Below are 25,524 nucleotides of genomic sequence, written 5' to 3' on the forward strand. Positions count from 1 at the left end.
ACTACTGCTACAGCTTTGGTCGTACGAGAGGCTTGCCGTTGGTCGGCCCATGGTCAGCCACGAGCCTTACCACGGGCCCATGTACGGCGACGAGGAGGACGACAGGCCCACTATGGGAACTATCTGGATCTGGCGTCAGGTACGTTCGCAACAAATCTAATTTTTTTATTCATTGTTACATGATGCATTAGCGCACTTTTAATTTTACTTGTTCGGAATGCAGAGGTCCTGGGCGCATGCGCAGGTTAGACGCGCATATCCTGAGTTTGTTTCGGAGCTGGACATGCTGACGCCCGAGGACGTTGTCTGGGAGCCTTACAGCCCAGAGGCTGTGGCTACCCGTGCACCAACAGGCCTGTCTTCGCACTGCTCCGCGAATGCGAGCCTGTGGCTTACTACAGCCGTCCTGGTTTATGACATCGCGGTTGAGGCATATTGCCCCTGGAGAGTCAGGAGACAGTTTGGGCAGCGCCAGGAGTTTCCGGTGCTCACCGCGTTGGAGCGTGTCAGTCGCTAGGACCATAGGTAATTATGAATGAATTTGGCTCATACATTCGTGTCGAATCTAACGATTCTTCATGGTCCACTTTTGTAGGTTCTCAAGGAGTGGCTTGTCATGCTCTGATGATTGGCTCACCAAGATGCAGCCGTGGCTGGACCAATGGGAACAAGCAGACGAGCACTTGGTCCATCCAACAGGACCACACACAGACAGCTCCTTTAGGGCTTACCTCACCTGGTACTTACCCCGGACTCGGGCTCGTCTGGTTTATGTTGACACTCACCCGCAGCCACACCAGGCGAGGCCTCAGGATGGCTATGCCCGGCACCACGTGGAGGCACTAGCTGGCGCGGTTAGTCTCTTAATCATATTTGCATATATATATATATATTAATATTCATAAGATAATTCATGTGTTTCTAACTGTTTCTTTACTGAATGGATGCAGTTTCGCCTTTGCAACATGATGGAGACAGACTGCTCGACTTACCTGACGAGGGTACATGCCGGATTCCCAATGACCCAGTTTGGGTAGACAAAGGCATGGTCGAGGCAGCGCGACCAGTTGCGTCAGGTAGTGCACAACTTGGGAAGCCGTGTGCAGTACGAAGATAGCCACGGGTCGTCCCAGGCCTCGTCGTCGTTCCCGTGTCCGTCGACTGTGCACGGGCAGACGTCGCAGTTCTTCCCAAGTGCAGGTAACGTAGATATATCTTTAAAATTAGATTAAGTGTTCTTACATATTTACTAATATCACAAACAAGATACGATCCAGCTACTGCATTCGGCCATACTGGAATGTTTAGAGGGACAGCACCAGTTGGCGGACCGTATCCAGGGATGGTACCGGGGCCACACATACCGGCCTACACAGGTTAGTTTATGTTTCGTATTCCGGTTTCTACATGTCATGACGAAATACACGAGCGTACGCTAACATCCACATTTTATGCGTAGGATTCTACCCCGATGCGGGCGCCGGACCTTCTTCTTCCTCCTTTCCACCAGATAACGAGGGCTTCACCTTAGACGACCTCGACAGCTTGACTCTAGACGAGCCTGCCGCACAAGGTGACCCTGATGTCTTGGGGTATTCACAGCTAGGAGGAGCACCACTTGGGATCTCTCAGCAACAGACACCACAGCCCCTTTCGCATCCTGAGCAACAGGTGAGGTCTCCGGATGTTCTCACCTACTCCGAGGCCATGTCCGTGCCCAGCAGAGGGCTAAGAGGGTCCGACGCCCTAGGGGTGGTTAGATATATCTGATGTTTGTATCTCTGATATTTATTTGTAATGAGATAGCTGTGGACCGCTTATTTGTATCCGATGTTTATGATTTTGCTAGTTTACTTGTCATTTGTTTCTATAGATACTATTGATGTGAACTTGTTATGTTTGTGGGTTCCATAATGCTCGTGAAATAAGGAAAGTTCTGGCGATTTTTTTCTGTGATTTAATGAAGGACAAGTTAGGTGCGGTAGGAGTTAGGTTGCCACTACTCAGCACGGCGATCACGGGTTTCCCAAATGTCGCATTCTTTGCCCAGACATACGTGAAAAAAGACGACAACCCAATAGCAGTGCCCTTCCACCATTTCAAAAAGATGTGACAACACGGCAACCACACCAGCTCACCTTCAAAGCCGTCTCTCTGGCGAGGACGGCGGACCTGTCATTCTACAGCGAAGGTCTATGGCGTGTAGTGGGGAAGGCGGCATCTAGGCGTGATCGACCGAGCCGCAGCAATGCAGTGCTGTGAGTCTGCATGCACAGAGATGCATCGAGTAGTTATTTCGATAATCGAATCTAGCCTTTTTAGTGTTAGGTCAGCTAGCCTCTTCACTGTGTTGTCATGTAGGCTTTTTAGGTACATTTACACTCCACACTCCGGGTATCAGACCATTGTGCACCTATAAATACTCCGAAGTTTGTGAACTCCCAGCAGCACTCAAACACCAAAGCTCATTGTATACCCAATGTCTGGAGGTGGGTCTAGCGGGAAGAATTACTACGGTTTTGGGAAAGGAAAAGGGGGAAGAAAGGGAGACCCCATAATATGGGAGGTGCCTCTTGGACCTGATTCCTTTCCGGAAACAGTGTTTGAGTTTCCGCCACAGCACAAGAGTGAATTTACCAATGAAAATCCACTTCGACAATACGATAACCTTAAAGAACCATGGCCAAAATGTAGACATGGTGAGGACTGCTTAGTGCAGATGTGCACCGACGGGATGGATGGTGGTCGGCGTTTCTTTAAATGTCCACACACATGGGTAATCGAGTACCTCCAGATAAAGATCTTTGATCTGGAATGCAATGTAAACCATTATGAGGAAGTGAGCGAGGGAAACAAAGATGACGAAGATGATGATACCAGCAATGCTGCCGGTTCACAGGATGAACCATGCACTATTCATTACTGCAACTGCCCTTGTCACAAGAAGAATGGCCCTGCGCCTCCGGCACCACCGCCTGCACCACCTGCAATGGGTGGATACTGCGGAGAAGGCTCAACGCAGTTTGCTACGTGGGGGTACGGCTACTAGGACTACCCTAGTGCTAGTGACATGCTGCATCGTTGTGTTTGTTGTATTTTTTTAAATTACCTAAGGCATGTTAGGTTTGTCCAGAATCTGTTTACCGTAGTTTGCAACGGGTTCTGCCATGCCACTGCATGTGTGACGTGTGTTTCATTACCGTTGTATTATGATGTAAACTTGATGGTTCACATTATGTAATGCATTTCTTAGTTCTTATTTCTTATCGTTATATTAATTAAATGTGTGCTTTTTAGTATTCTAGTGACATGAAAAGCTCCGAAAATATTAAGGATAAGTTCAAAGATTTCATAGATTCCCGGCTATAACTGCAAATTAATGGTAAAAGTTACAACACACAGAGTCAAGCTCTCAACTGAAAACATAAACAACTAATTGTAGTGGCATGTGCACGCGACAAGATAATTTCTTGTTGCATCTAAACCTACCATGCCTTATTGAATGTAAAATGCCGGGATTACATGGTACTACTCTACTGAGTGCACCGAAGATATTTGCCCTTCCTAATTGCTTCGGGCCCGGCTTCCTTCGCACGACGTGCCCTCTCTCGCTTTCTCTCCCTATCAGCTTCACATTCCGCCGCCGCCTTACGATCCACCTCCTCCATCCTCTTGTGGATCTCTTCTTGCTCTTTCTTGCGCTTCTCCTCTTGCTGTTCCTCGTGCTTCATTCGGCGCCAACGTTCTGCAGCCCACCTTGCTTGTTGTTCCACAAAGTCCTTTGCCTGCTGCGACTGCACGGTGTCGAACCACTGCATAAAATCACAAAGAGGCAGAGGAGACTTTGTCCAACAAAAGTTAAAATCATAACTCAATGTTAGGTCACAAAGAAAAATAGCGTATGTTGTCCTGCTACCTTGGCCCGGCCTTTGCCGTATCGCTTAGGTGGATCATATTCGTAGTTCTCACACATAAAGAACCTCATGCCGTAGTCATCTCCTAAAACCTCAGATTGCATGAACTTGCATAACGAACCGCAGAAGCACATTGGCACATCAATTCCTTCAGGTACGGTGGCTACACACTTGCTCCACGGAATGTAGGTTGATCATGACGAAGACATTGGCGCTATAGTGTGGTGCACCAAATGACGAACAATGATTTAAATAATGCACATATCGTATACCAAATCGATGCGTGAAAATATAGGTACTGTCATAATTCTATTGTCTTATGCTGCAATATCAATAAAGTACTGTCATAATTCTATTCTAATGCATAATTAATTTAAAAACAAGTCTGTAATAGTACTCAAATTGTAATACTAAACGAGTGTTCTAAAGCACCAAATCTAATTCAGCTAATCCGCTAATTAAATTAAATTGTTATACAATATCAACGGATTCATGCGGAAGTTACCGGTAGATCACAAGTGCGGAATTCGGCAGAGCTTCGCCGCTTTCCTTCTCCTCACCCCTCTCTTTTTTCCTGAATTTTTAGGCTCAAATGACAAGGGAATGGCGGCCAGGTCTTATATAGGGGGGAGGGACCCTGTCACCCCTGGGGTGGGCGACAGGCCCCTGTCGCCCCCCATAGGATGACCGGGGGTAGTTTTGAAAATTTTCAAAACGGACATATATTTTTGAAATTTTGATTTTTTTAAATATAAAAAAGAAAAGAACGCGTGCCTGACCCGACCCACCCACTTTCCACAGGGCGAACGTTCCCCACCTCGAGGGTTCGGGCTCCGATTCCCCAGCGGAGCGGCGTAGACGGGGGAAGACAAAAAAGGTGTGGCGCGCCGCCGCCAACATCCGTCGAGTTCCCACCCCTCCGCCATTCATGCACGAGCTCCTTCTCCATCCAGACACTGCCGCACTACCTCCTTCCAGTCGCCGCCACCCCTCCACCTCCATCTCCCTCTTGAGGTGGTACATGGTCATGCAAGGTACTGTTTGACACGTATACTGGTTTTGCATTCAGATCGTCTCGTTTAGCCATCTCATCCTCCATCTCCTTCCCATGCACCTCCTTGTCCTTATTCTCCCGCGCCGATCTCCTCCACGAAGGAGCATCACTCCCGTCCCTGCTCAACGAACTCCTACCAGAACCACCAAAGCTGTTAGGGAAGCCACCACCCCCTAACCGCCACGCCGGGCCGCCACGCTCTCCACTAAAACGGTCACCACCAAACGCTCCTCCCCTCCCCTTCTTCGGGATGCATCTCAGCTTCTTACTGTACTGCTGCACTGCTCCCTTCTCCAACTGAACAGCACATACCTTGTCGACATGCCCAAAAAGACCACAGGTGTAGCAAAAAGTCCGGAAGAAATTCATATTCAACCGGACACCGGAGTGTTTTATCTTGCCCTTCTCCAACCAGCACAGGAACACCACGCATGAGGGGCTGAGTGATGTCTAGTTTCACCTTGATTCTCAGAAATCTCCCCACCGCCGTTTCAACATCATCCATCTCCATAGCCTCATCAATCCATACGACTTATTCATCATACCTAGCAGAAGCTTCATCACTCTCATCCAAATCCATCTCCTCAATTGATTTGAACTCATCAATCCATGGTCCCTCCTCCAAAGCCCTCCTCTTTCCCGACTCTTGCAAAAAAAGTGAACAAAAAATGATTCTCACCCAAATCCTTGCACTACACCCCCTTAATAGGACACCAGATGGGCGAGCCCGTCAGCGAATTTCGTGAGGCCAAAAGGCCAAAATTACTCTAGAAAATCTAGGGAAAAAAAGCCAAAACTGCTGCCTAAACCTCAGTCCCTCCAAAATCCTAAAACCCCTATTTTCCTACCCACTAAACCGTAGGCAGTCCCGCGGCGGCGATGGCGACCGGCGGGACAAGCCCCCGTCCCTCGACGACGACATGGCCGACCTCGCCTCCCTCGACGTCTCGGCCGCCTCATCTGCCGCTGCAGCCGGCGCCCCCTCTACCCGCTTCCGCCCCAGGACCAAGGGCAAGCCCAAGCCGAAGCCCGAGGTCCCCAAGCCCGAACCGCTGGCCGTGCTCAAATCAGAGCCGGAGCCGGATCCGGAACCAGAGCCGGTGCCAGGGCCCGTGGCCACCCCCGCGCCGCCGCCGGAGGATGATCGCGTGGACGCTATGGACGAGGACGTGGCGGGGGACGCTACTAGTCCTGGAGAGGTGCCGGCGGCGGCGGCGGAGGAGGAGGACTTCGTGGTGCGCGAGATCGATGTGTACTTCACTCCCAAGCCCTTCGACGACGACACCAAGGTAATGCCCAGTCCACATTTTGTTATTGATGACCGCTTGGAGAATGTGATTGCTCCGACTATAATGACCTGTGTACCTGCAACATTCAGAGTCTTGTCTCTTAATCACTGTTTGTACATTTTCCTAAATTGGCTAAGCACTGGATTGGTTCCTGAGATTCTTTAAAACAAATTGATTCCTGCTCTCAAACTGTAATACACTTCAGATTGGAGTGTGTCGAAATAATTGGCAGATTGAACTTCACTTAATAAGGTTGTTTAACATTTCACGAGAACTGTTTCTGTTGTTACCATGCCAATATATCTAAAGGGGTACAGTAATGATCATGCTGATATCTCTGAAGTGGTACACGGTAATGACCATGTTCAATTCTTCAGACACATCTGCGTTTTGTATTGTTGTTTCTTTGTTCGGCTGAGATCTTGGATATATGCAGATTTTGTTCAATTGAGTTTTTTACCTTGTTCTGTAATTTTTACGAGACTAGCAAATTGCTTGTGTGTTGCCACGGTCAAAGATCCCGTACGGATCGCGGCTCATTGTTTTATGGCTTTCCTTGAACACGGATTTTGTTATGTTTTCTTGTTATATATTATGTTCGAGTCTGTTTAGATTACGTGGTATTCGAGTCCGTTTAGGTTACAATGTAATGTTGTTGTTCAATTCTCATTTATATGCTTCGGACCCACCCGTTAGTGACCCATGTCGAACCAAACCAAAATTTCAGGTGGAAACGTTGCGTGCTTTAGAAATACTAGGCAATTATACCCGTCCGTTGATACGGACAAACTTGGTATAAGTATCGGATACGTATAATTGCATGTGCGTTAATTTGTAGGGATCTACGTGATCGAGTCGTGGACGAAGGGCTGGTCCGACTTGCATATGGGATGGACTAAGGCCAACATGTCAACAACACAAGACGGACCAAACCAAAAATTTAGGTGGAAACCTTACTCGCTTTAGTAATAAATATAGACTAGGCATAAGTTGGCATCAGATACGTATAGTTGTCTGTGCGCAAATATGCCATGTTGTTTATTCTAGAGTATTATACATTTTCTTTAGCTTTTGAATTGTGGAGCTTATCAAGTAAGCTATTTTCCCTCATCTTTGCATGTTCATGCAGTCATTATTCAGAACCAATGGCATTGTAGAAACTTGTATAAGAAGCCTTATAAGTGTTGATTGTAAACTCTTCTAGATTGTGGTAAAATACGAATGTACTTGTTCTACTCTCTACATATAATCAAATTAGTTGGGCAATTAGAGCCTGCTGAAAAAGTTAATTGCTGACTAGGCTAGGTTTATTTTTTTTATCTACCCCAAACATCCAGCAGTGGCATCTGTTTGCTTCTTCTTCATGGTGAATTGAACTATAAGTTCTATTCTATTCTACTAATTGTGTTTCTGTCAATATTTATCTCTAAAATAGTTGTTTTATTTATAATAATATATCACAGCTGTACATTATGCAATATCCCCTGAGGCCATGTTGGCGGCCATATGAGTTAAATGAGATATGTGAAGAGGTACATCCCCAATTAACTGCATACGTTCTTTTTCTGTTTTGAATTCCTATTACTTAACGTATACTTATCTTAATTAGCTAAAGGATTATGAATATATCAGGTTCGCGTGAAGCCATTGAGATCAGAAGTTGAAGTTGATTTGAGTGTCAATAAACAGAGTGAAAATTATGACCAAGAGGCACCTTTGGGACTGACAAAACAGGTAAGTTACTATTTGAATGTACTTATTAGCTCTGTGACTGACAAACAAGAGTTAAGTTTGTGTTCATGTGTCGTTTTAATCTGATCAGTGTCAGCAAAATATAATGTTTTTATGTTTAGTGTTTGGGCTCTTGCATGATTGTCATTTTGTTGATGAACATTAGATTTGTTCTTAGTTGTGTGATGGTTGCTTTACTTAGTGTGCATGCGCACCATAATCATGTTTCTGTCCTTTGTGTTGTTAACAGACACTTTCATCATCAAAGGCAGAAGATGTTTCTGATTATGCGGTTGGAGTTCTTAAAGGCAACTTGGTAAGTACTATGACACCTTCTGTGTGGTTGGTGGACAAATTGCTAATGAGTAGGTAGCTACAGCCTATGGAATTGTTGCATTCCAGACTTCGGTTGGATGTTTTTTGGTAGTAGCAGTGAAGCAAATCCTTAATGTTTGATACTGCTCATTTTGGCTGTATTAGTAGGGACAGGTTAGTGTTTTTCCTGTGTACTCCCTCCGTTCCAAATTATAGTTCAATTTAGCTTTTGTCTAAGTCAAGCTTCTATAAGTTTTCCCATGTTTATAGGAAAAAGCACCTACATTTACAACATCCAATTAGTTTTTCTAAGTCGAGCATAAAATATCGTTTGATAGTGCCTTTGTTTGGTACTATAGATGTTAATATATTTTTCTAAAAAATATGGTTAAAGATAGAGCAGTTTGACTTAGGACAAAGTTAAAGTGAACTATAGTTTGGAACGAAGGGATTATTGAGTTGCGGCCTTCCTATCTGAATAAGCCCACTCCTGACTGCTTCATCACTTGTATTCCCATTTCATTTTGATATGTTCTGCCGCAGCTGATGTAATACATCAATCAGATATAAAACTAGTACTGGTTAACTATAGTTATTTACAATGTTGCTGATTCAATCTGTACCCCTGAACACTCCTTTTCCCCAAGGTATCCCCACAGTTCCACTGGTACGCCTTCATAGCTTCTTGTCCTTTATATCTAGCAATTACTAATTGTAATTCAAAACTTAACACATTTGCATTTTTGCCTCCATAGAACTTGGTGGCTGGTTGCTTACTGGGCAACATTGACTAATCACTAACATTAGATGTTCATTTAGTTTGATGTTCTGTGGAGTCAATCTCTTGCTTTATTTTACAGGTTCATTTGAATCATATTGATGCTGTGGTGCAACTGCGACCATCAATGCACATGTGATTTCTGGTCGAGCATATAATAGGCAGGCTTTACAATCTCGGGAAATGAATGGTGGTGCTAGTGGCTCAAAGGCTCCATCTCGTAAGGTGTGGCACAATTCTTTCTGTCGGATACTCAGATTTAGTACCATTTGTTGCTCTAAAGGTTTGCTGGCCTTGAAATTATGAAATCAACAAAAAATCTTCTCTTGTCCAATATTTATAATGATTATGTAATATGTATAGGACATCCGAATGAGTCAAATTGCCTGCAATTATGATCCAGATGTTCTGTTTGTTTTGGTGTAGGACTTACTCAATATTCGCTTATTTTGATCCAAAATGCCAAGGAGAATAGATTAATACGGGTTTGGAATATGGTACAACATGTTTTGCCCTTCCTGTTTCTGATAAACCTTCTAATACTGGTTTCCCTTACTATTGTCAGCATTATTTTCCCCTATATTGGCTGTCCTTATTTTTTTTTGGCTGATAAGCTTCCTACTTTCTGTTGTGGTCATATTGGTCAAGTTACATGCAAGAGTGCCAGTATTAGTAAGAGTGGATTGAACGTGGCTTCTGGTGTTATGATGTATTCATGATCATATATCTTGTGCTTACAGGGAGATGAGCGCCCAGAAGATTCCAAGGATCACACAGAAGATTCTGAGGTTATATATAATGATGATACCATTTATAATTTTTACTTTCTTAGAAATTTGTTTGCATTAGCTAGTCTTGAGGATCACCTTTGGTAATGTTATGTTCTGTTTCACCATTTCTGCTGAGCGATGGGTCATGTAATGTAATGTTGTGATTTACCTGTGTTACTCAAGTTTGCTTTTGGTAACTATTACAAAAGTTCAATCTTTTGCATTCTTATTATGTACCTATACCTATCTGTTATGTTATTGAAATAGTACATCTGTTCTTCCAGCCATGGATTTCTCTCACGTACCAACCAGCAGGGAGTAATATTGCAACCAAGTACCATAACAAGATGATATCAAATGAGGGTGTTCCTATTGATTTCACAATGAGAAAGTGAATGTTTTCATTCATTGGTTTTCATCTTGTCTTCTAAAAAGTGGTTCAGTTATACTGCAGCTCTGTTTGTGATCATTTGCTTTTCTTAAATGGATATATGTACACACCAGAACACATAGTACATAATTAATATAATATTAGATTGGAAGCCTCACTGAAACTGTAGTAGTATTGAAGTATCTTTCGAATGTTCACATGTCCAGTTTAAATTTTCATAAATGTTGATAATGAAAGTACTAGGTGTATGGCAAGATTTCATTTTTGGGAGGGTCGAGGGTAACTTTCTGAAAAAAATAGTAGATTTGCCAATATTGAACTTAACCAGATTACATCAAAATTGGCATAAACTAGAAACTGATATGGCCTTTAGTTGTAACAGTGGAGTGCTGGATTATATTTATTGTTTGCAACAAATTTGTCTAAATGGATCCAATAAGATTATTTTACTATATCGCATAAAACATGCTGCTTGTTTGCAGTTTTTTTGGTTCCTGTTTGCTTGTCAGTTTATTTAGCAAGATACGATTGCTGTTGTGGTGTCATATTCTGTTGTAAAAGACAGGCTGAAAGATGGCATGAAACCTATTGCCTAAATAACAGTAAGCTGGCATTAAGATGGGTTAGTCGGGTAATGCGCAATCAAGCACTAGGCAGAAGGGTGGTGCCTTGTGTGGAGGCTGGTAGGTGACTGCCTTATAGACCAGCGGTCACATTGGCTGGTTTGAATACCGACTTCCCTAGCTAGGACCACTTCGGAGCACTTGATTGTCAATATATGAATAGGAAAAACATGTGATTGTATTTTTTGAATCCTATGAAGTTAGCTCAGGAATTGTTCACCTGAGTGTTTGATTTGGCACATAATGGCCAAAAAAGAACATACAGTTTTGAGATTTGTAGTTTCCATAGGTATGGATCAAGAGTGTTGATTCCAAAGCTTTCAATGTTCATAATATTGAGATAGCGAGACTGCAAATAGTGCATATTCTATGTAGGCATGGTATAAAAAAAACGAAATTATTTCTTCCAAAACAGGTTTGGTGTAGACTAGATACTGATCTTAACGAGAGCTGAAAGCAGAGAATATCTGAGTAAAAAAAATAGTAATACTATCTTAGTTTCATGTGCTCTAGATAATTAAACATGACAAAAGTCTCTCTTGGCTGCATCCTCCCAGTTCATATTGGTTGTAACTAAAAGAAATATCATGAAACAGTTTACTAGAACTGCAATATCTACATTTGAGTATTTAAATTTATTTCGTTGGCATCTTATGTTTCCTCATTTGCTTGTTGTTATCTTTGTTAGGGGTAATGTGAAGTTTCATCAAACAATCGTCCTTTTTACCTACTTTGCCAGCACAACTGATCCTGTCTTATTGTTCAGGACTGATTATGTAATGTCCTTGTGTCCTGGAGCCTCAACTAGCAGCAAGCATATTAACAAATGCCAAGCAATAAGGTGCAGTGCACGTCATTTTCCTATTCTCCTTGTGGTTATGAGAAATTGTTAGTGTTTGGTGGACTAGCTCAGGACTAGCTCATTTTATGATTATACTACAGTAGTGGTAATATTTAACTTCTCTGGGTGTACTTTTTCTTTGATTTTACGATTTTATGGAAAGATTATCTATGCATTTTTTTATTAGTTGATTTCTCAAGTCTAAACTAATCGATTCGTCAGTTATAAAGTTGTATAACTTGAGGAAAACAAGAATTCTGCAGATTGTTTATTGGGGGAAAAACAAGTAGGATAAAAACAGATTCATTAAGGGTCTGTTTGGCACAACTCCAGCTCCAAGAATTTTTGGAGATGGTCATCCCTAGCTCCAGTCTTAATATAACGACAGGCAGCTCTCCTGCCTGTTCGATAAAAAAATATAGCTCCAGAAACTCTCTGAACTGGAGCTGTGGGAACATTAAAGGTATTTAGTTAAGAAACTTTACTATTATTTTGGATAAAATAAATTTTTAAATAAATTTATTTTATCTTACAAACTCTTAAATCCTGCATGGATCTCAGAGCTGGTGCTTTGCAAACTGCTAATTGAAGAAATTTGGTGACAGCAGTAAGTAGGAGGCATTATGAAACCCTGTCAGGAACCTGTTTCCTAGTTTTCAGAAGCAGAAACAGCTTGGACTTAGGAGTAATGGAGAGTTGATAAATCTAGACTGGGCGACTTTGTCTTGCTCAATTCTGAACTGTGCACCACCTCCTCTTGTTAATGTAGATGACAATCGTATCAATCCAATCTGCTGTTCTGCTTCCTTTGTCATTTGGTCATTAAAGAATGTCACTTTGGATGTTATTAGAACTACCCCAACTTTCACTGATGGGTCATGACACCACATCATAGTATGCTGTATTCACATCTTCTATCTGATAATAGTAAACATTGAAACATTCCTATCACTATTTGTGCTTGTGGGATTAATCAGTTCATTAGACAGTAGGTTAACTACTAAATATTAGACATACTAGGGTTTGAATTTTGATTACAGACATTAGTTGAAGAATATTTGTGTTTCTTTGATTGCTTTTTGATATTTATGAAGATGTTTCACGCACTCTGGACTGTGTGGTATTATTATTTACCCTATGGTAGGAAATTTCTGTTACTGAGTTCACAAGGCATGCTACAAAAGCGCAACTTAATTTGCTACATCCATATTTTGCAACAAAACTATCTTTCTTCAAATGTGTTATTCTGCATTTTGTGTTGCTTTTCTTTACATCTATCTCTGATTGTTGTCACTGTGTCTGAACCGTACAATGCATGTTTAAAATTTTTATCTGCATTTCATAACAGGGAGACGCTTTTGCTTCCACTTGAAGAACGCCTGAAAAAATGGTTTACTGAGGTTAGATTGAGACACCTGTTTTAATATATGATTGTAACTCTAATGAGTTGAGAAGAACCGGTCAATATTTGAAGTTGTTTTCTACTTTCTTTTTTATGTTTACCTGTTTAAAATAGGTTTCAGAAGTAAACCAATTTGATGCTCTGAAGCACCTTGCTCCTACCTATTCAGAGGAAGAAATCCTGAAAGTCCTTCCAGACTATGCATATTTGGTGCGTGGTTTATGGGTCTGCAAAAGTTCTTTGTTGTTTGATGATGGATATGCTTCCAAAAGAGACAGAATTCTTCTTGAATTTACAAAAAAGGGGTCCATCCCTGAGAAAATTCTACAAGTATGGATCAAACCAGATGACCTTAGGAGGAAGAGGATACTGTTCCCATTATGTAAAAGACGTCGAGTTTTGAAGGACTATAAATTTATATCCTCAGATTTGTCCTTTCTAAAACGCTATCCTCACATAGTCAATGAACAAGAGTGCTTGGTCCACTCATGGGATGACTATACGTGAGCCTCTTGAAATGTAAAGTGGCACGGAATACCAGGAATTGAACCAGACCTAATGTTTTTTCTAAAGGGCCTAATCCAAATACAAGCATAGGGTAGGGATGGCCCTGCTCAAGGAAGTGATGACCATGTGCTGTCTGTTTTGGGTACTGTTTTCACTGCCAACAAAGTATTGCATGCAACTTCTCTGCTCTGGTGACTCGCACACAGGGCTTCTGGGCTTCTTGTGGACAGTCCTGTAAGGAATAAGCAGACAGTTTGGAGAATAAAATCTTGTAACATATTAGTTCTGTACAGAAATTTCTTTCTTCACTCCAATCTCCAGAACTGATCGTCCAAGCCTAAAAAAATCCACTAAATTTTGTGCTGATACAATAAATCAAGAGACCCATTTTGCTTGACTTCACTAGAAAAGCTATTGCAGATTTGAAATGAAAATTCTTGGAATGCTATTTTCGCATTTTCGGCCGACCTGTTTGGTGTCAAGATGATTTTCTAAAATCCGGGAAAATTTACCTAAGTTTAGGTTTTGCAAAGTAGTATTTTTACAAAATAACTCCCATTCTATAGTGGAAATGCATGTTGCTTCAGGAAACATGAGTTACAATTGCTTCAATAGTTCAAAATCAAATTCAAATGTACTCAAACAAAGCTCAATTTTTTTTATAAATGTAAATAAGAATGCTCATTATGCAACGATTCGCATGTTAATTATATCTTGGTTGTTATGCCAGGTTAACCAGGGTCGTCAGCCAATGGCGGAGGACGCCGAAAATTTTAGGTGTGGCGGTGGATTACTAAATTATGTTCAAATATTATACGGAAAGAAAGGTTCACAACAAAAATATGATTTAGAAGTACCTTAAATGAAGAAAAACACGTAAAGTACGCAGCAAATCAACAATTGGAGCAAAGAAGCTATCAAACAAAGAGAAAACATAAATTAGTAACGAAATATTAGAGTTAAAATATTAAATGTAATACAAGATACACAATTAGAGTATAGAGTTATACCGATATATTTATTATTAGTTGCGTCTAGGAGACTTTGGCAATTGCATATTTCTATCTTTTTTCTTCTGAAAAGCCTTCTTGATAGATTCAAGATCGATTCCTTTAAATATCTCCCGCTCAATATACACCACCATCAAATCATTAAGCCAACCATCGGACATCTTGTTCCGCAACTCAGTTTTAATAATTTTCATGGCTGAAAAGGCTCTTTCAACTGATGCAGTTGCTACTGGTAGCAGCAATGCCAGCTCAATTAGGCGATAAACCAAGGGAAATATTTCATGCCTCTTAAGTTCAACCATTTTCATTGCTAGGCTTGCAAGGTCATAACAAGCTCTGAATGCCTCAACTCTTCTAACATGAATAATGAAGGTTTGTAACTGGTCTCTTATTCTTTTCCGGTCATCAAAACAAAAATCATCCAAATATATATCCGTGAGGCGAGCAAGTTTATTCACATCAAAGTTAGAGAATGAATCTCTAGGATCAAATGCCTGCCTCACATCCTCATTTCTTAGTTTGTACCAATCAAGAAATTCTAGAAAGTTGCCTTTGTTCAATGAAGTTTCCGATTCATCATGTCCACGGAACGGTTCACCTTGCAAGGCAATATAACTTACAATAGCCAAAGATGTATCTACACGGATTTCATACTTCTTTTCAGCCTCTTTGGTATGAACTACAATTTTCTCCTTTACACTTGCCCTTTGATTATCAAAATCATCAAATGCAGCTCTTGATCTATTATGAGCACTATTAGGGCCACCAACATGTTTAGGGAGTGCTAAGTAGGCATTCTTCCATTGCCTAAAGCCTTCTTTTGTAAATGCCTCATAACCAAATTTGTCATCATCTACACCAACTCTTCTAAAAAGATAACAACAAAAGCAATAAGCCTTACCATTCACCAAGCTATATTCCAGCCAATTATATTTCTCAAACCATTCTTTTCGAAAGCGCCTTTTATCTTCTCCTCTAGGAAAAACATGACTACTAGGTTGAGTTGGACCTCGTTCCATGAAAGCCCTCCTAATTTCATCTCTAATATTAGGACTAAATTGCTCAATTGGAATCCGAAGCCTCGGATCAGAAATGATATAATCCGGATTGAACTCAGTTATTGTACCTTGATCATTTTCATTGCTACCTGCCTGTTGGCCTATGGTATTGGTGTCCTCCAAATGAGTTTCCACCACCTCTTCCTCCTCTATTATGGCATTACCAACTTCACTTCCATGAGTGCTTGGGTTTGTGCTACTAGATCCGAATGGACTAAAATAGCTCTTTAGATCTGAAATAAATAGTCAAATTCACATTAAAGTAAATTAGCTTAAGTTCCCAATCCTATACAACACCCAAAAAAACACTACTTCTCTCACCTCTTCCTTGTGCCTTTCTTTTCCCTTTTCTGCTAGAGCTTGGTTGTTGCTCCATGGAGCTTCAGCCGGCGGCTGCCTTCCCTTCCCTCGTTGAAGGTATACCTAAAAAAAAATTCACTTCCCTCAGGAGCACAATTCACCGATCATTCCTGATGTTAAATCCAGCATGCACACTGAACATGCCCAGGTTCTAAGCATTTCAATACCCTGCTATTCCACTTTGTCGTCCAAGCCAATGAGCAAGTATCGATTGGCAACCAGAAATCCAGAATTGAAGCCTTTACATGCGGATGCAACATTAGCTTTTACCTTCTCCGCGGCTTCGGGGTTCGCGACTCGCGAGTGACGCCTTGCACACAACCCCGAACGCGCCCTCCCCAAGCTTCTTCCCGAGCACGAAGTCGTCCTGCCCGAGCATCAAGTCAGCACAAATGGTGGCTGTAGAGGACATAGGTTTCGGAACTAAAGCGCGAACACACCTTGCGGAAGGTAGGGCGGAACTGCGGAAGACTGGAGTGAAGGCCGAGCCGGGCAGTACTGGAGCCGGGGAGGCAGCGAGGTGCCCAGGCCGGGCGCGTCGGGGCCGGAGGGGCGGAGGGCGACGGCGCCGCTGCAGCCTGCAGGGAGCCGGGATCTCGATCTGGGCGAGGGCGTCGGGTGCGGCAGGCGCGTCGAGGCCGGAGGGGCGGAGGGAGACGGCGCCGCTGCAGCCTGCAGGGAGCCGGGATCTCGATCTGGGCGAGGGCGTCGGGTGCGGCAGGCGCGTCGGGACCGGATGGGCGGAGCCGGAGGGCCGATGTATATTCCCAATTTCCCAATATGGGCCGGGCCGAGGTATGGCAAAAGCCACACCTCGCCACACTGGGCCCTCCGCCACTGTCGTCAGCTCCAATGGTATGACAAAATGCTGAAACACATTCTATCTCAAATCTCAATTAGTCAATCAAATCTCAATTTTGCACTTCATTAGGAGATAAGCAATGTTCACTCTCATCACTAGAGGAGTCGTCATCATCACTCACATTTGAGTTACCTCTTGCCATGAAGCACATGGGTGGTGGAGGTAGAGGTGCCTCATCACCATCATCTTCGTCATCATGCATGGCAATCCCCACAATCTTTTTCTTAGATTCTTCATCACTTGAGTCATCATTTGAAGATTCACCGTCCATGATCCATTCTCCAAGGAAAGTCTTGACCTTCTCTTTTCTAGTGAAAGACCCTTTCTTCTTGTGGTCCTTCTTCTCATGACTTTTCTTTGATGTCTTGTGTTGATTGTCATCATCTTCTTGTTTCTTGTTAAGCTTTGAAGGCTCCGGACAATCATATGAGAGGTGGCCATATTTGCCACAATTGTAACAAATTTTCTTGACATTGTCCTTGCTTTTCCGGGTACGAAACTTGTTTTTCTTGGGGTCATAGTTGTACCCTCTCTTGTTCAACCTTGACATCATCTTGGAGGTCTTTCTCATGAGAAGTGCTAACTCAACATCAACATCTTCATCACTTGAATCTTCGTTAGCTTCATATTCGCTTGAGCTTGGTGATGGAACTTTGCACTTATTCTTTTTCTTGGACTTATGATCACTCTTAGCTTTGAGTGCAAGATCTCTCTTGTCTTGCGGTGGATCAACTTCTCCCAAGAGGAACATCTCATGAGACCGAATCTTCCCAACAACATCACTCACTTCAAGTGTTTCTAGATCCTTCTCATAGAGCAATGAGGTGACGATGTTGTACTTGGGTTTGTGTAGACAATGAAGAATCTTCCGGATGATGTCACTAGTAGACAAATGAGAAATTTCAAGAGCATTAATGTCCTCAATAAACACATTCAATCGATCATACATTTGTTCAACTAATTCATTTGGAAGCATTTTGAATTCATTAAGTTTTTCCTTAAGCACTTGATATTTTTCTTCACGAAGCTTTTTAGAACCAACATAGATAGCTTCAAGTGCTTCCCAAATTTCATGAGAGGTCTTTTTGCTGTGAACACGAGCAAAAATCTCCTCACTAAGAGCATCAAATAAAGCATTCTTCACTCTAGCACCATATTTGACTTGATCCTCATTCCAAGGACTGACAATAGGTTTTTTCGTGACCGCCCAAGCGATGGGATTAATAACCTCAAGGTAACCCGCCATGCAGCTTTCCAATAAGCAATGTTTCTCCCATCGAGCTTGGGTAGACCACCACTTCCCCCGGCCATTCTCTAGGATTTTAAGCCTAACAAAAGAGCCCTTGCTCTGATACCAATTGAAAGGATCGTGGCCCAAGAAGGGGGGTTGAATTGAGACTTTTTCAAATTTCTACTTAGTCCTTAACCTAAACTAGTATTGCCCAATCTACAAATTTGAAACCTAGTCACTAGAGCACGCTAGCAAAAGGTCCTTAGGTAGGTAAACACACTATCATGATAATTTTGTCTAGATGATTGCACACTAGCAAGATCAAAACCTAAGCAAGAGTTCACACTACCATGCAAGTTTTCTTAGTCAATCTACGAGCAATCAAAAGCAAGAATAACAACAAATGGATTTAATTGCTTGAAATAAAAGTAAGGGACACGAGACAACCGAATTTTTTCCCGTGGTATCGAGGAGTTGACGCTCCCCCCTAATCCACGTTGGAACACCCACACAAGGGTATAGCTCCCTTTCTTCACCAAGGAGCAAGTGATCACTAAGAATGCTCCTTCTCCATCTCCGGAACGGCAAGCTTCACACCGTGTACAATCTTCTTGTCTTGGGGCTCCCACAAACTCCAAGAGCTCACAAAGAACCTCCCGATCACTAAGACCGGCTAGGTGCCGTCAAACACCAAGAGTAACAAGCTCCTAAGCCTTCACTTGACCTACACTCAGTTGTCCCTAGTTCAAGCACACTTGCTACACTTGCAAAGGATGAATTCTTCAAGGTTCAAGCACAAACAATGTACTAGATCTTCTCTCTTTTGCTCAAAGCACTTTATTTTCTTCTCAAGGGTGGCCTCAGGTATTCAGGGTGTCAAAGGCACTTCAAATGAGCCAGGGGGTGCCTTTATATAGAGTGGAGAGGGTCACATAGCCGTTGTAAGTTCACAGCAGAAAAACCGTGACCACCGGAAGAACCGACGGATTAGATAGTGTATGCATCGGTTCAACCGGTCTCTTTGTGTCCATTTAGTAGCCGTTAGGGTTTCTGACACAGTATCCAGGCTTGCGTCATTGCACCGGTGCATGCTCCGTAGAGGCATCGGTTCAACCGGTGCTAAAGAGGTTCACTGATCAACTCAAACAAGCTCTCTGGAACGTAGTACATCCAATGCACCGGTGGTTGATTCTGAAGCGTCGGTTCAACCGGTGCTGAAGACGAGTTGACGTCCACCAAAATATGCTCTCTGGAACATAGTCCATCTAATGCACCGGTGGTTGATTCTGAAGCGTCGGTTCAACCGGTGCTGAAGACGAGTTGAGGTCCACCAAAACATGCTCTCTGGAACATAATACATCTAATGCACCGGTGCTTTGTTTGGAACCATCGGTTCAACCGGTGCTATAGAGATTGTTGATTTGATTTCTGCTTGCATCCAGAGAGATAGACCGACAGGGGTGTCGGAACTTCCGCCAAGCGTCGGATGCACCGATGCTAAGGCATCGGTTAAACCGGTGCTGCTGTTTTTCTTTATTTTCAACTGAATTAACTTGGATTTGAATGTAACTTCGATTGTTTCTTCTTCCAAGCGTTGTGTTAACTTCTATTTACCATCTTGGGCTTTTTTTAGCGAGTGTGCAAGATTTCTAAGGCCAACTCAATTTTGGTCAAGCTACTAACTCATGAACCCCTCTTAATAGTACGGTCAAGAATTAAAAACTATAAATCCTTTCAAGTGTCATTCATCTCCTTGTAACACTTGAGACTAGAAATGTCCTTAATCTTTAAAATTGAGTGCTTGACACACATGGTTGTTCCGAATTGAGGGGTCTCCTTTCACATTTCATATGAGACTAATCTAATCATTAATTTTTCCTTCAAAATACACGTTAGTCGCATACGGTTGTCATTAATCACTGAAACTTACCATTAGCATCTATCGGCCTAGATGCACTTCAGGTGGCACCGGTGCAACCGGTCACTCACTGCTCTGCACTATCCGTTGGCCTTCTGACAACCGACATGGTTGTCACCGGTTAGATCGGTGCAATGCACCGATGCACCACCGGTGTAACCGGTCCCGAAGAGTTGCGTCCTGGCCGCTTGACATCCTCTCTGGTCAATCTTCCTGTGCTTGCTCCGACGCCTCAACTTGGCACCACCAGCGCATCCAGTGCTACTTGACTTTCTCCACGTGGCCTCGCACCAGTGCTGCCCAAAGCTCCGGTGATAGGTCACCGGTGTATCCGAAACCTACCGGTTAGACCGGTGCTCGGTCACCGGTTCATCCGGTGCTACTGTTTTCTGTAGAACTCATCTAATTCACCATTTCTTTGAGTTCTTTCTTCGTGTTTTGCTTTGCTTGGCCTTTTTTACTTCATCCCTGGAATCTATAATTGTTCACTTGACAAACTCATTAGTCCCATTAATTGTGTTGTTACTCAATCACTAAAATCACAAATAAACAATGGCCAAATGGGGCCATGTTTCTTACAGGTTCCTGAAAATTATACAAAATGTAAGTAACAAAAATGAAGTTATGTTTGTGGTGATCATTTCCTTACAGCTTGAGTTTATCGCCCTCCAGAGTTCATCCCAGGGGTAAGGTTCCTTGTCGAGCAGTTCCTCTACATTACCATATCTAATATCACACTGAATCAATGAGCTAACAGATTAAAGATAATTTATTATCCATTAGAAACCTAGTGGTGTGATGCATTTCATCGAACGTAATTTGCTATTTGCTTGTATGTATACCATAATGCATTTGCAAAATAAAAAAGGCCTGAGCAAGGGAGCATAAATCCGATTATACACTGATGAAATTTACCTCCCATGCAAGAGTGGGTAGCTTGGAGGTGGAGTGGAAGGAACATTGACGACCATCTGCTCTGCAGCTCCGTTCCGGCGCGTCCACGTGTGGACGAGTTAATGACTCGTAAGCAGAGGGCCCGGCGCTACCGTGAAACGGCTGCAGTGGGTCGCGTTGGCGGCTGTTCTTGGCGAGGTGGAACACTGCGCGTTCCCTTAAGAGGTGGTAGATGTTTGCAGCAGCGTGAATGAAAGAGCATTCCGAGCGGGTTCCCTTAATAGGCCAAAGGTCCTGGTCAAAGAAACCAGTTGCTGTTGTAACCGGTACTAATACCACGCATCAGTACCGGCTGCAAAAGCAGCTGGTACCTTTGGCCAGCGGCGATCAAAGATAAGGTGTTTGGTACCGAGTTAAAGTATCACCCGGTACCAAAACTCCAATATAGGAAACGGTTAGTGCCACCAACCGGTACCAAAAGCACAAGGAGGAATAGGTACCGGTTGGTGAAACCAACCGGTGCCTAAAGGGTGGACAATGGCACCGGATTTTGCCATGGCCCGGTGCCGCCACGTGCCCACAACAAAAGCACCGGTTAGTAAAATCAACCAGTGCCTATGCCTTTTGTTTGGCACCGGTTGTTGAGCACCAACCGGTGCCTTTGAGCCACGCCTATAAATACCACAACCCCTCCCCCTCCAAGCTGCCATGAATTCACTGTTCATGGCAGCTGAGTGAGGGGAGGGGAGGCGATTTTTTGTTTTTTTTCTTCAAAAAAGGTTAGTTATTTTTCTCCATAACTAACGCATAGAATGTTAATGTATTTTTCCTAAATGATAGATGTCTCAAATGGGGGATGAATGTTACTCTACTGATCGGATCAACGCCGTGTGCGAGCAGCTCGCCGGATTCATTTTGAACGAGATCTTGGATCCTAGAGGCGAGTTCTACCACGACGGTCACATCGATAGAGGACTTTCATCGACATCCTGAGGGGACTAGTAGTTGGACGGCTAACATGACTTGTACATTTGTAAATATTTTTAAACATTATGCCTTGATGTTTGTAAATTTGTAAATATATTAGTTCATGTAATTAGCTTAATTATATGCTCGCATTTTACTTTTAGTTAGTTTCAAATATTCTCTGAAAACGAACACGAACAACCAATAAACGTAGAGTACTGTAGAGCTTGAGTGCGTTTAGCAATTATAAAAGAATAAACGGTAATAAATAGAACAAACAAAACTTGATTTGGGAAAAAAGAGAAGAGGTCATTGGTACCGGTTGGAAATACCAACCTGTACCAAAGGGGCTGCCACCTTACGTCAGCGTGGCAGCCTCTTTGGTACCGGCTGGTATTTCCAACCGGTACCAATGGAGGCCTAAGGCACCGGTTGAAAAACCCGGTGTCTTAAATAGAGGTCAATGGTCGCGGTTGCGGAGCACCGGTTGGGAAACCGGTGCCTTTGGCCTTTCTCAGCTGGTACCCAAGACCCGATTTCTAGTAGTGGGGCGCTCGCCGCTGCGATGGCAGACAAGGATTTGGCGAGCTCGGAGAGAAGGCCATTTTCTTTGGCTGCCTCCGATCCCCTCCCCTGGTAGGACAGCCTGATGCTACGGGCATGCCATGCGGAAGGACGCCTCAACAACAGCGGTGACGCCTCATGTGGCTGCAGGGATGCTTTCTCAGTGCGGAAGGCATCGAGGACACCATGGAGTAGCGGTAGGGAGGAAGGCAACAAGCATGTGCTTGTTGCCCATGAGCGCCCGGCCTCAGCACCGGCTCATGGTTTTCAAAGGCCACAGGGCGAGCCAAACACTATGGATCATTCACTACTACAAAAACGTTAATTTGTTCCGGTTGGGAAATCCCTATTGTCCCGGTTGGGAAACCCCTGTTGTCCCGGTTTCCCAATCGGGAACGCCAGTCCGGGACAAAAGGGGGTGCCCTTTTGTCCCGGGTCTGGCAACCGGGACAAAAGAGGACGTTTTGTCCCGGTTGGTAACACCAACCGGGACAAAAGGTGCAGCCAGCGCCCACGTGGCTGGCGCACCCTTTTGTCCCGGTTGGTGTTACCAACCGGGACAAAAGGTCCTTTTTTTCATGTTTTCCTTTTCTCAATTCTTTTTCTATTTCAATTATACTTTTGCATTTCAATTAAACTTATGTATTGAAATTCAGTGTGTATGATCTCCACTAATATATACATATATATAGTTACTTATATAATATTTGTCCTAGATAGTTTTCATATATAAATTAATTCACTTATATATATATGTATACACATATCTATACATGTGAATTCCTTTACATATGAAAATGTCTAGGACCAATATTATATAAATATATATACACATATATATTATTAGAGTGCTTATATATAATACATACATACTCCATCATATTTGCATAGGTATATTTGTTCTTAATTACATAGGTATATTCGTTCTTAATTACATAGTAGAATTCGCCTTTTGGAAATTTAATACATACATACTCATAAATAGAAATTTAATACATAGATACACATATATATTTATATAGGTATATTCATTCTTAATTACATATATATACACGTATATTGTCATATTTGCTGTGATTGTCAATATTAGATATTCCATCATAGTAGAATTCGCCTTTTGGATCGAGGACTTGCTAAACAATAAATCCGGAGAATTGTTCTTGAATCGCCATAATCTTTTCCTCCGGTATTAGTTTATCGCGCATCTCCCCGACCTATGGAAAAAGGGGATAATTAATTTTGACTAATTAAAATACGAGTTCAAATATTAACAAGTTTTTTACTTACTTCCTCCTCCCAATCTGTCCAGCCCTTTGGAGGACCTACCAGACCATGGATGTTCTCGCATACATAGTATGCGCATAATACAGTGCCTGGTTTCTGCCTCATACACTTCAAGAGAGAAGAAATTATCAGGTATTTACATGAATATATAATAAAACTAATGAATCGTGCAACGAATCATCCAAGTGCGTACCGGAAAATCTGTCTTGATCTTCAATTCCTTGTCAAATTTGCCTGGATGATTTTTAGCGAATTCTTTTCAAACCCTGTGCATGATTAGAACAATTATAGTCAAGTAACAAAGTGATTCAAATTATCGGTCATCGACGGAGTAGTGGTAGAATTACTTTTTCATCATGTTAAGAAAATTTTCGTATTGTTCTGGAGGTCTCCTCAATGAGTCCATAACCACGAGTAGGCTCTTCTCGGGAATTATAACAATTAGGACAAAGTGTTCACTGCAAGATTATACGGAGGCAGTTATTGGTAGTTAAGGTTTAAATAATTCGATTACAGAATAAAAAGAGTTAGACGGAATGAATCACTCATGCAAAGTTGTAAGGAAACAATATCATTTGCTTGTTGTGATGAACGCTTATGTACTTAAACAAGTTTTGGAATATCTCATCGGAATTGTCACGTAGAAGGCTCCAATTACAAGTAATTGGGTCGATGAAGCCGAGGTGAGAGTATCCCTTTCTTCTGCAAGTATGTATCTCCATTCTACATGATACCGAATAAATCAAGAGATCAGTATGTTGAGATCATGCAAAACAATACGTAAGGAGAGTAAAATACTTACAGAACCCACAAGCCGACCATAGAGATGTCGAGGGTCTCCTGATGGAACAGTTGGTAAATTTCTTCCCAGTTTATCCATATAATGGCCTCCCCCCGTAAGAAATCGTCATCTTTAATCTTTGCGCCCTGCAGGAAGATGCAATCGGCCATCGCACGCATGTAGTGCTGGTGCAGCTTATACATTTGCGTTGGAAGCACAGACACTACTTCGGGGGTACAAGAGTTTTGCCGATCTCAAACATCCATTTGACGACCACATCGGCCTTTGGAATATCTTCTCCCCCTGCAATCTGAGCCGCCGTCAGGTTTGATTCTTTCAAAAATGTAACAAAGTCTCTTGCGTCGTCTGTCTCACTACGAGAGGTTCTATTGATTGTTTCTTTAGGGCTACGAGCTGTGGAACGTCGGACGACGACGACTTTGATTGTCTCTTCTTTTTCTCAGTAGTTTTGATAATTGTGCGTTCGTAGTCTGAAGGAGAGTCTCTCGGAATGAATTTTCTCTTATTTGCTTCGCACATCCCCTTAAAAAATTTCAAATCTATCGGATTTATGACTTTCTCGGGCTCCGGCTTCGGCTTCGGCTTGAAGTGCTCTTTAACTCTTTCTTGAGTTATCCGATCGCATTCTTCAAGGCTCATGTCCCAGGGTTTAATAGGAGCCTCCTTGGTTTTCTTCTCCTTTTCCTTCTTTGGAGGCTCCTTAGCCGGTGCAGCTACCTTCTTTGCCGGCGGCCGTTTCTGCTTCTTTGCCGGCGGCGGAGGGGGTGACCATGGAGGCGACGGTGACGCTTGAGTGTTCATCGGCGCATGAGATGATGGTGATGGAGAATGTGCCGGTGATCCTTGCCGAGACAGTGCTGCCCTTGGGGAGTTTTGCGGAGATGCTGGACTTGGAGAGGCATGCTGAGATGCCGGTCTTGATGTTTGATCATCCGACTTTAGGACAATGTAGCGCTTATC

The 25,524-nt window shown here is 42.8% G+C and overlaps 2 protein-coding genes across 5 annotated transcripts; one reads left to right on the forward strand and one right to left on the reverse strand.

Annotated features, from left to right (window-relative positions):
* Positions 1-5,247: 5,247 nt before the first annotated feature.
* LOC120671240 lies at positions 5,248-13,760 on the forward strand. Of its 4 annotated transcripts, XR_005673552.1 has the most exons (10): positions 5,248-6,257; positions 7,096-7,201; positions 7,721-7,789; positions 7,890-7,991; positions 8,239-8,304; positions 9,164-9,306; positions 9,822-9,869; positions 10,136-11,706; positions 13,055-13,106; positions 13,223-13,760. XR_005673552.1 is itself a non-coding variant. In XM_039951524.1 (9 exons), the coding sequence occupies exons 1-9, from the start codon at positions 5,889-5,891 to the stop codon at positions 13,613-13,615; spliced, it is 1,281 nt and encodes a 426-aa protein (XP_039807458.1). In that variant the 5' UTR covers positions 5,690-5,888; the 3' UTR covers positions 13,616-13,760. The 4 variants fall into 4 exon arrangements, 2 of the variants coding, with proteins under 2 accessions (XP_039807458.1, XP_039807459.1); XM_039951524.1 differs by lacking the exons at positions 7,096-7,201; positions 9,164-9,306 and having other exon boundaries at positions 5,690-6,257; positions 10,136-10,242; positions 11,632-11,706; XR_005673551.1 differs by lacking the exons at positions 7,096-7,201; positions 9,164-9,306; positions 13,223-13,760 and having other exon boundaries at positions 5,690-6,257; positions 11,632-11,706.
* A 645-nt stretch (positions 13,761-14,405) lies between these two features.
* On the reverse strand, positions 14,406-16,877 carry LOC120671305. Its single transcript, XM_039951602.1, has 4 exons — positions 16,484-16,877; positions 16,005-16,410; positions 14,626-15,916; positions 14,406-14,529 (listed from the first exon to the last, which is right to left on the reverse strand). The coding sequence occupies exons 2-3, from the start codon at positions 16,057-16,059 to the stop codon at positions 14,640-14,642; spliced, it is 1,332 nt and encodes a 443-aa protein (XP_039807536.1). The 5' UTR covers positions 16,060-16,410; positions 16,484-16,877; the 3' UTR covers positions 14,406-14,529; positions 14,626-14,639.
* Between the last annotated feature and the right edge of the window lie 8,647 nt (positions 16,878-25,524).

This window comes from Panicum virgatum, chromosome 4N, assembly GCF_016808335.1.
Source record: "Panicum virgatum strain AP13 chromosome 4N, P.virgatum_v5, whole genome shotgun sequence".
Taxonomy (NCBI): domain Eukaryota; kingdom Viridiplantae; phylum Streptophyta; class Magnoliopsida; order Poales; family Poaceae; genus Panicum; species Panicum virgatum.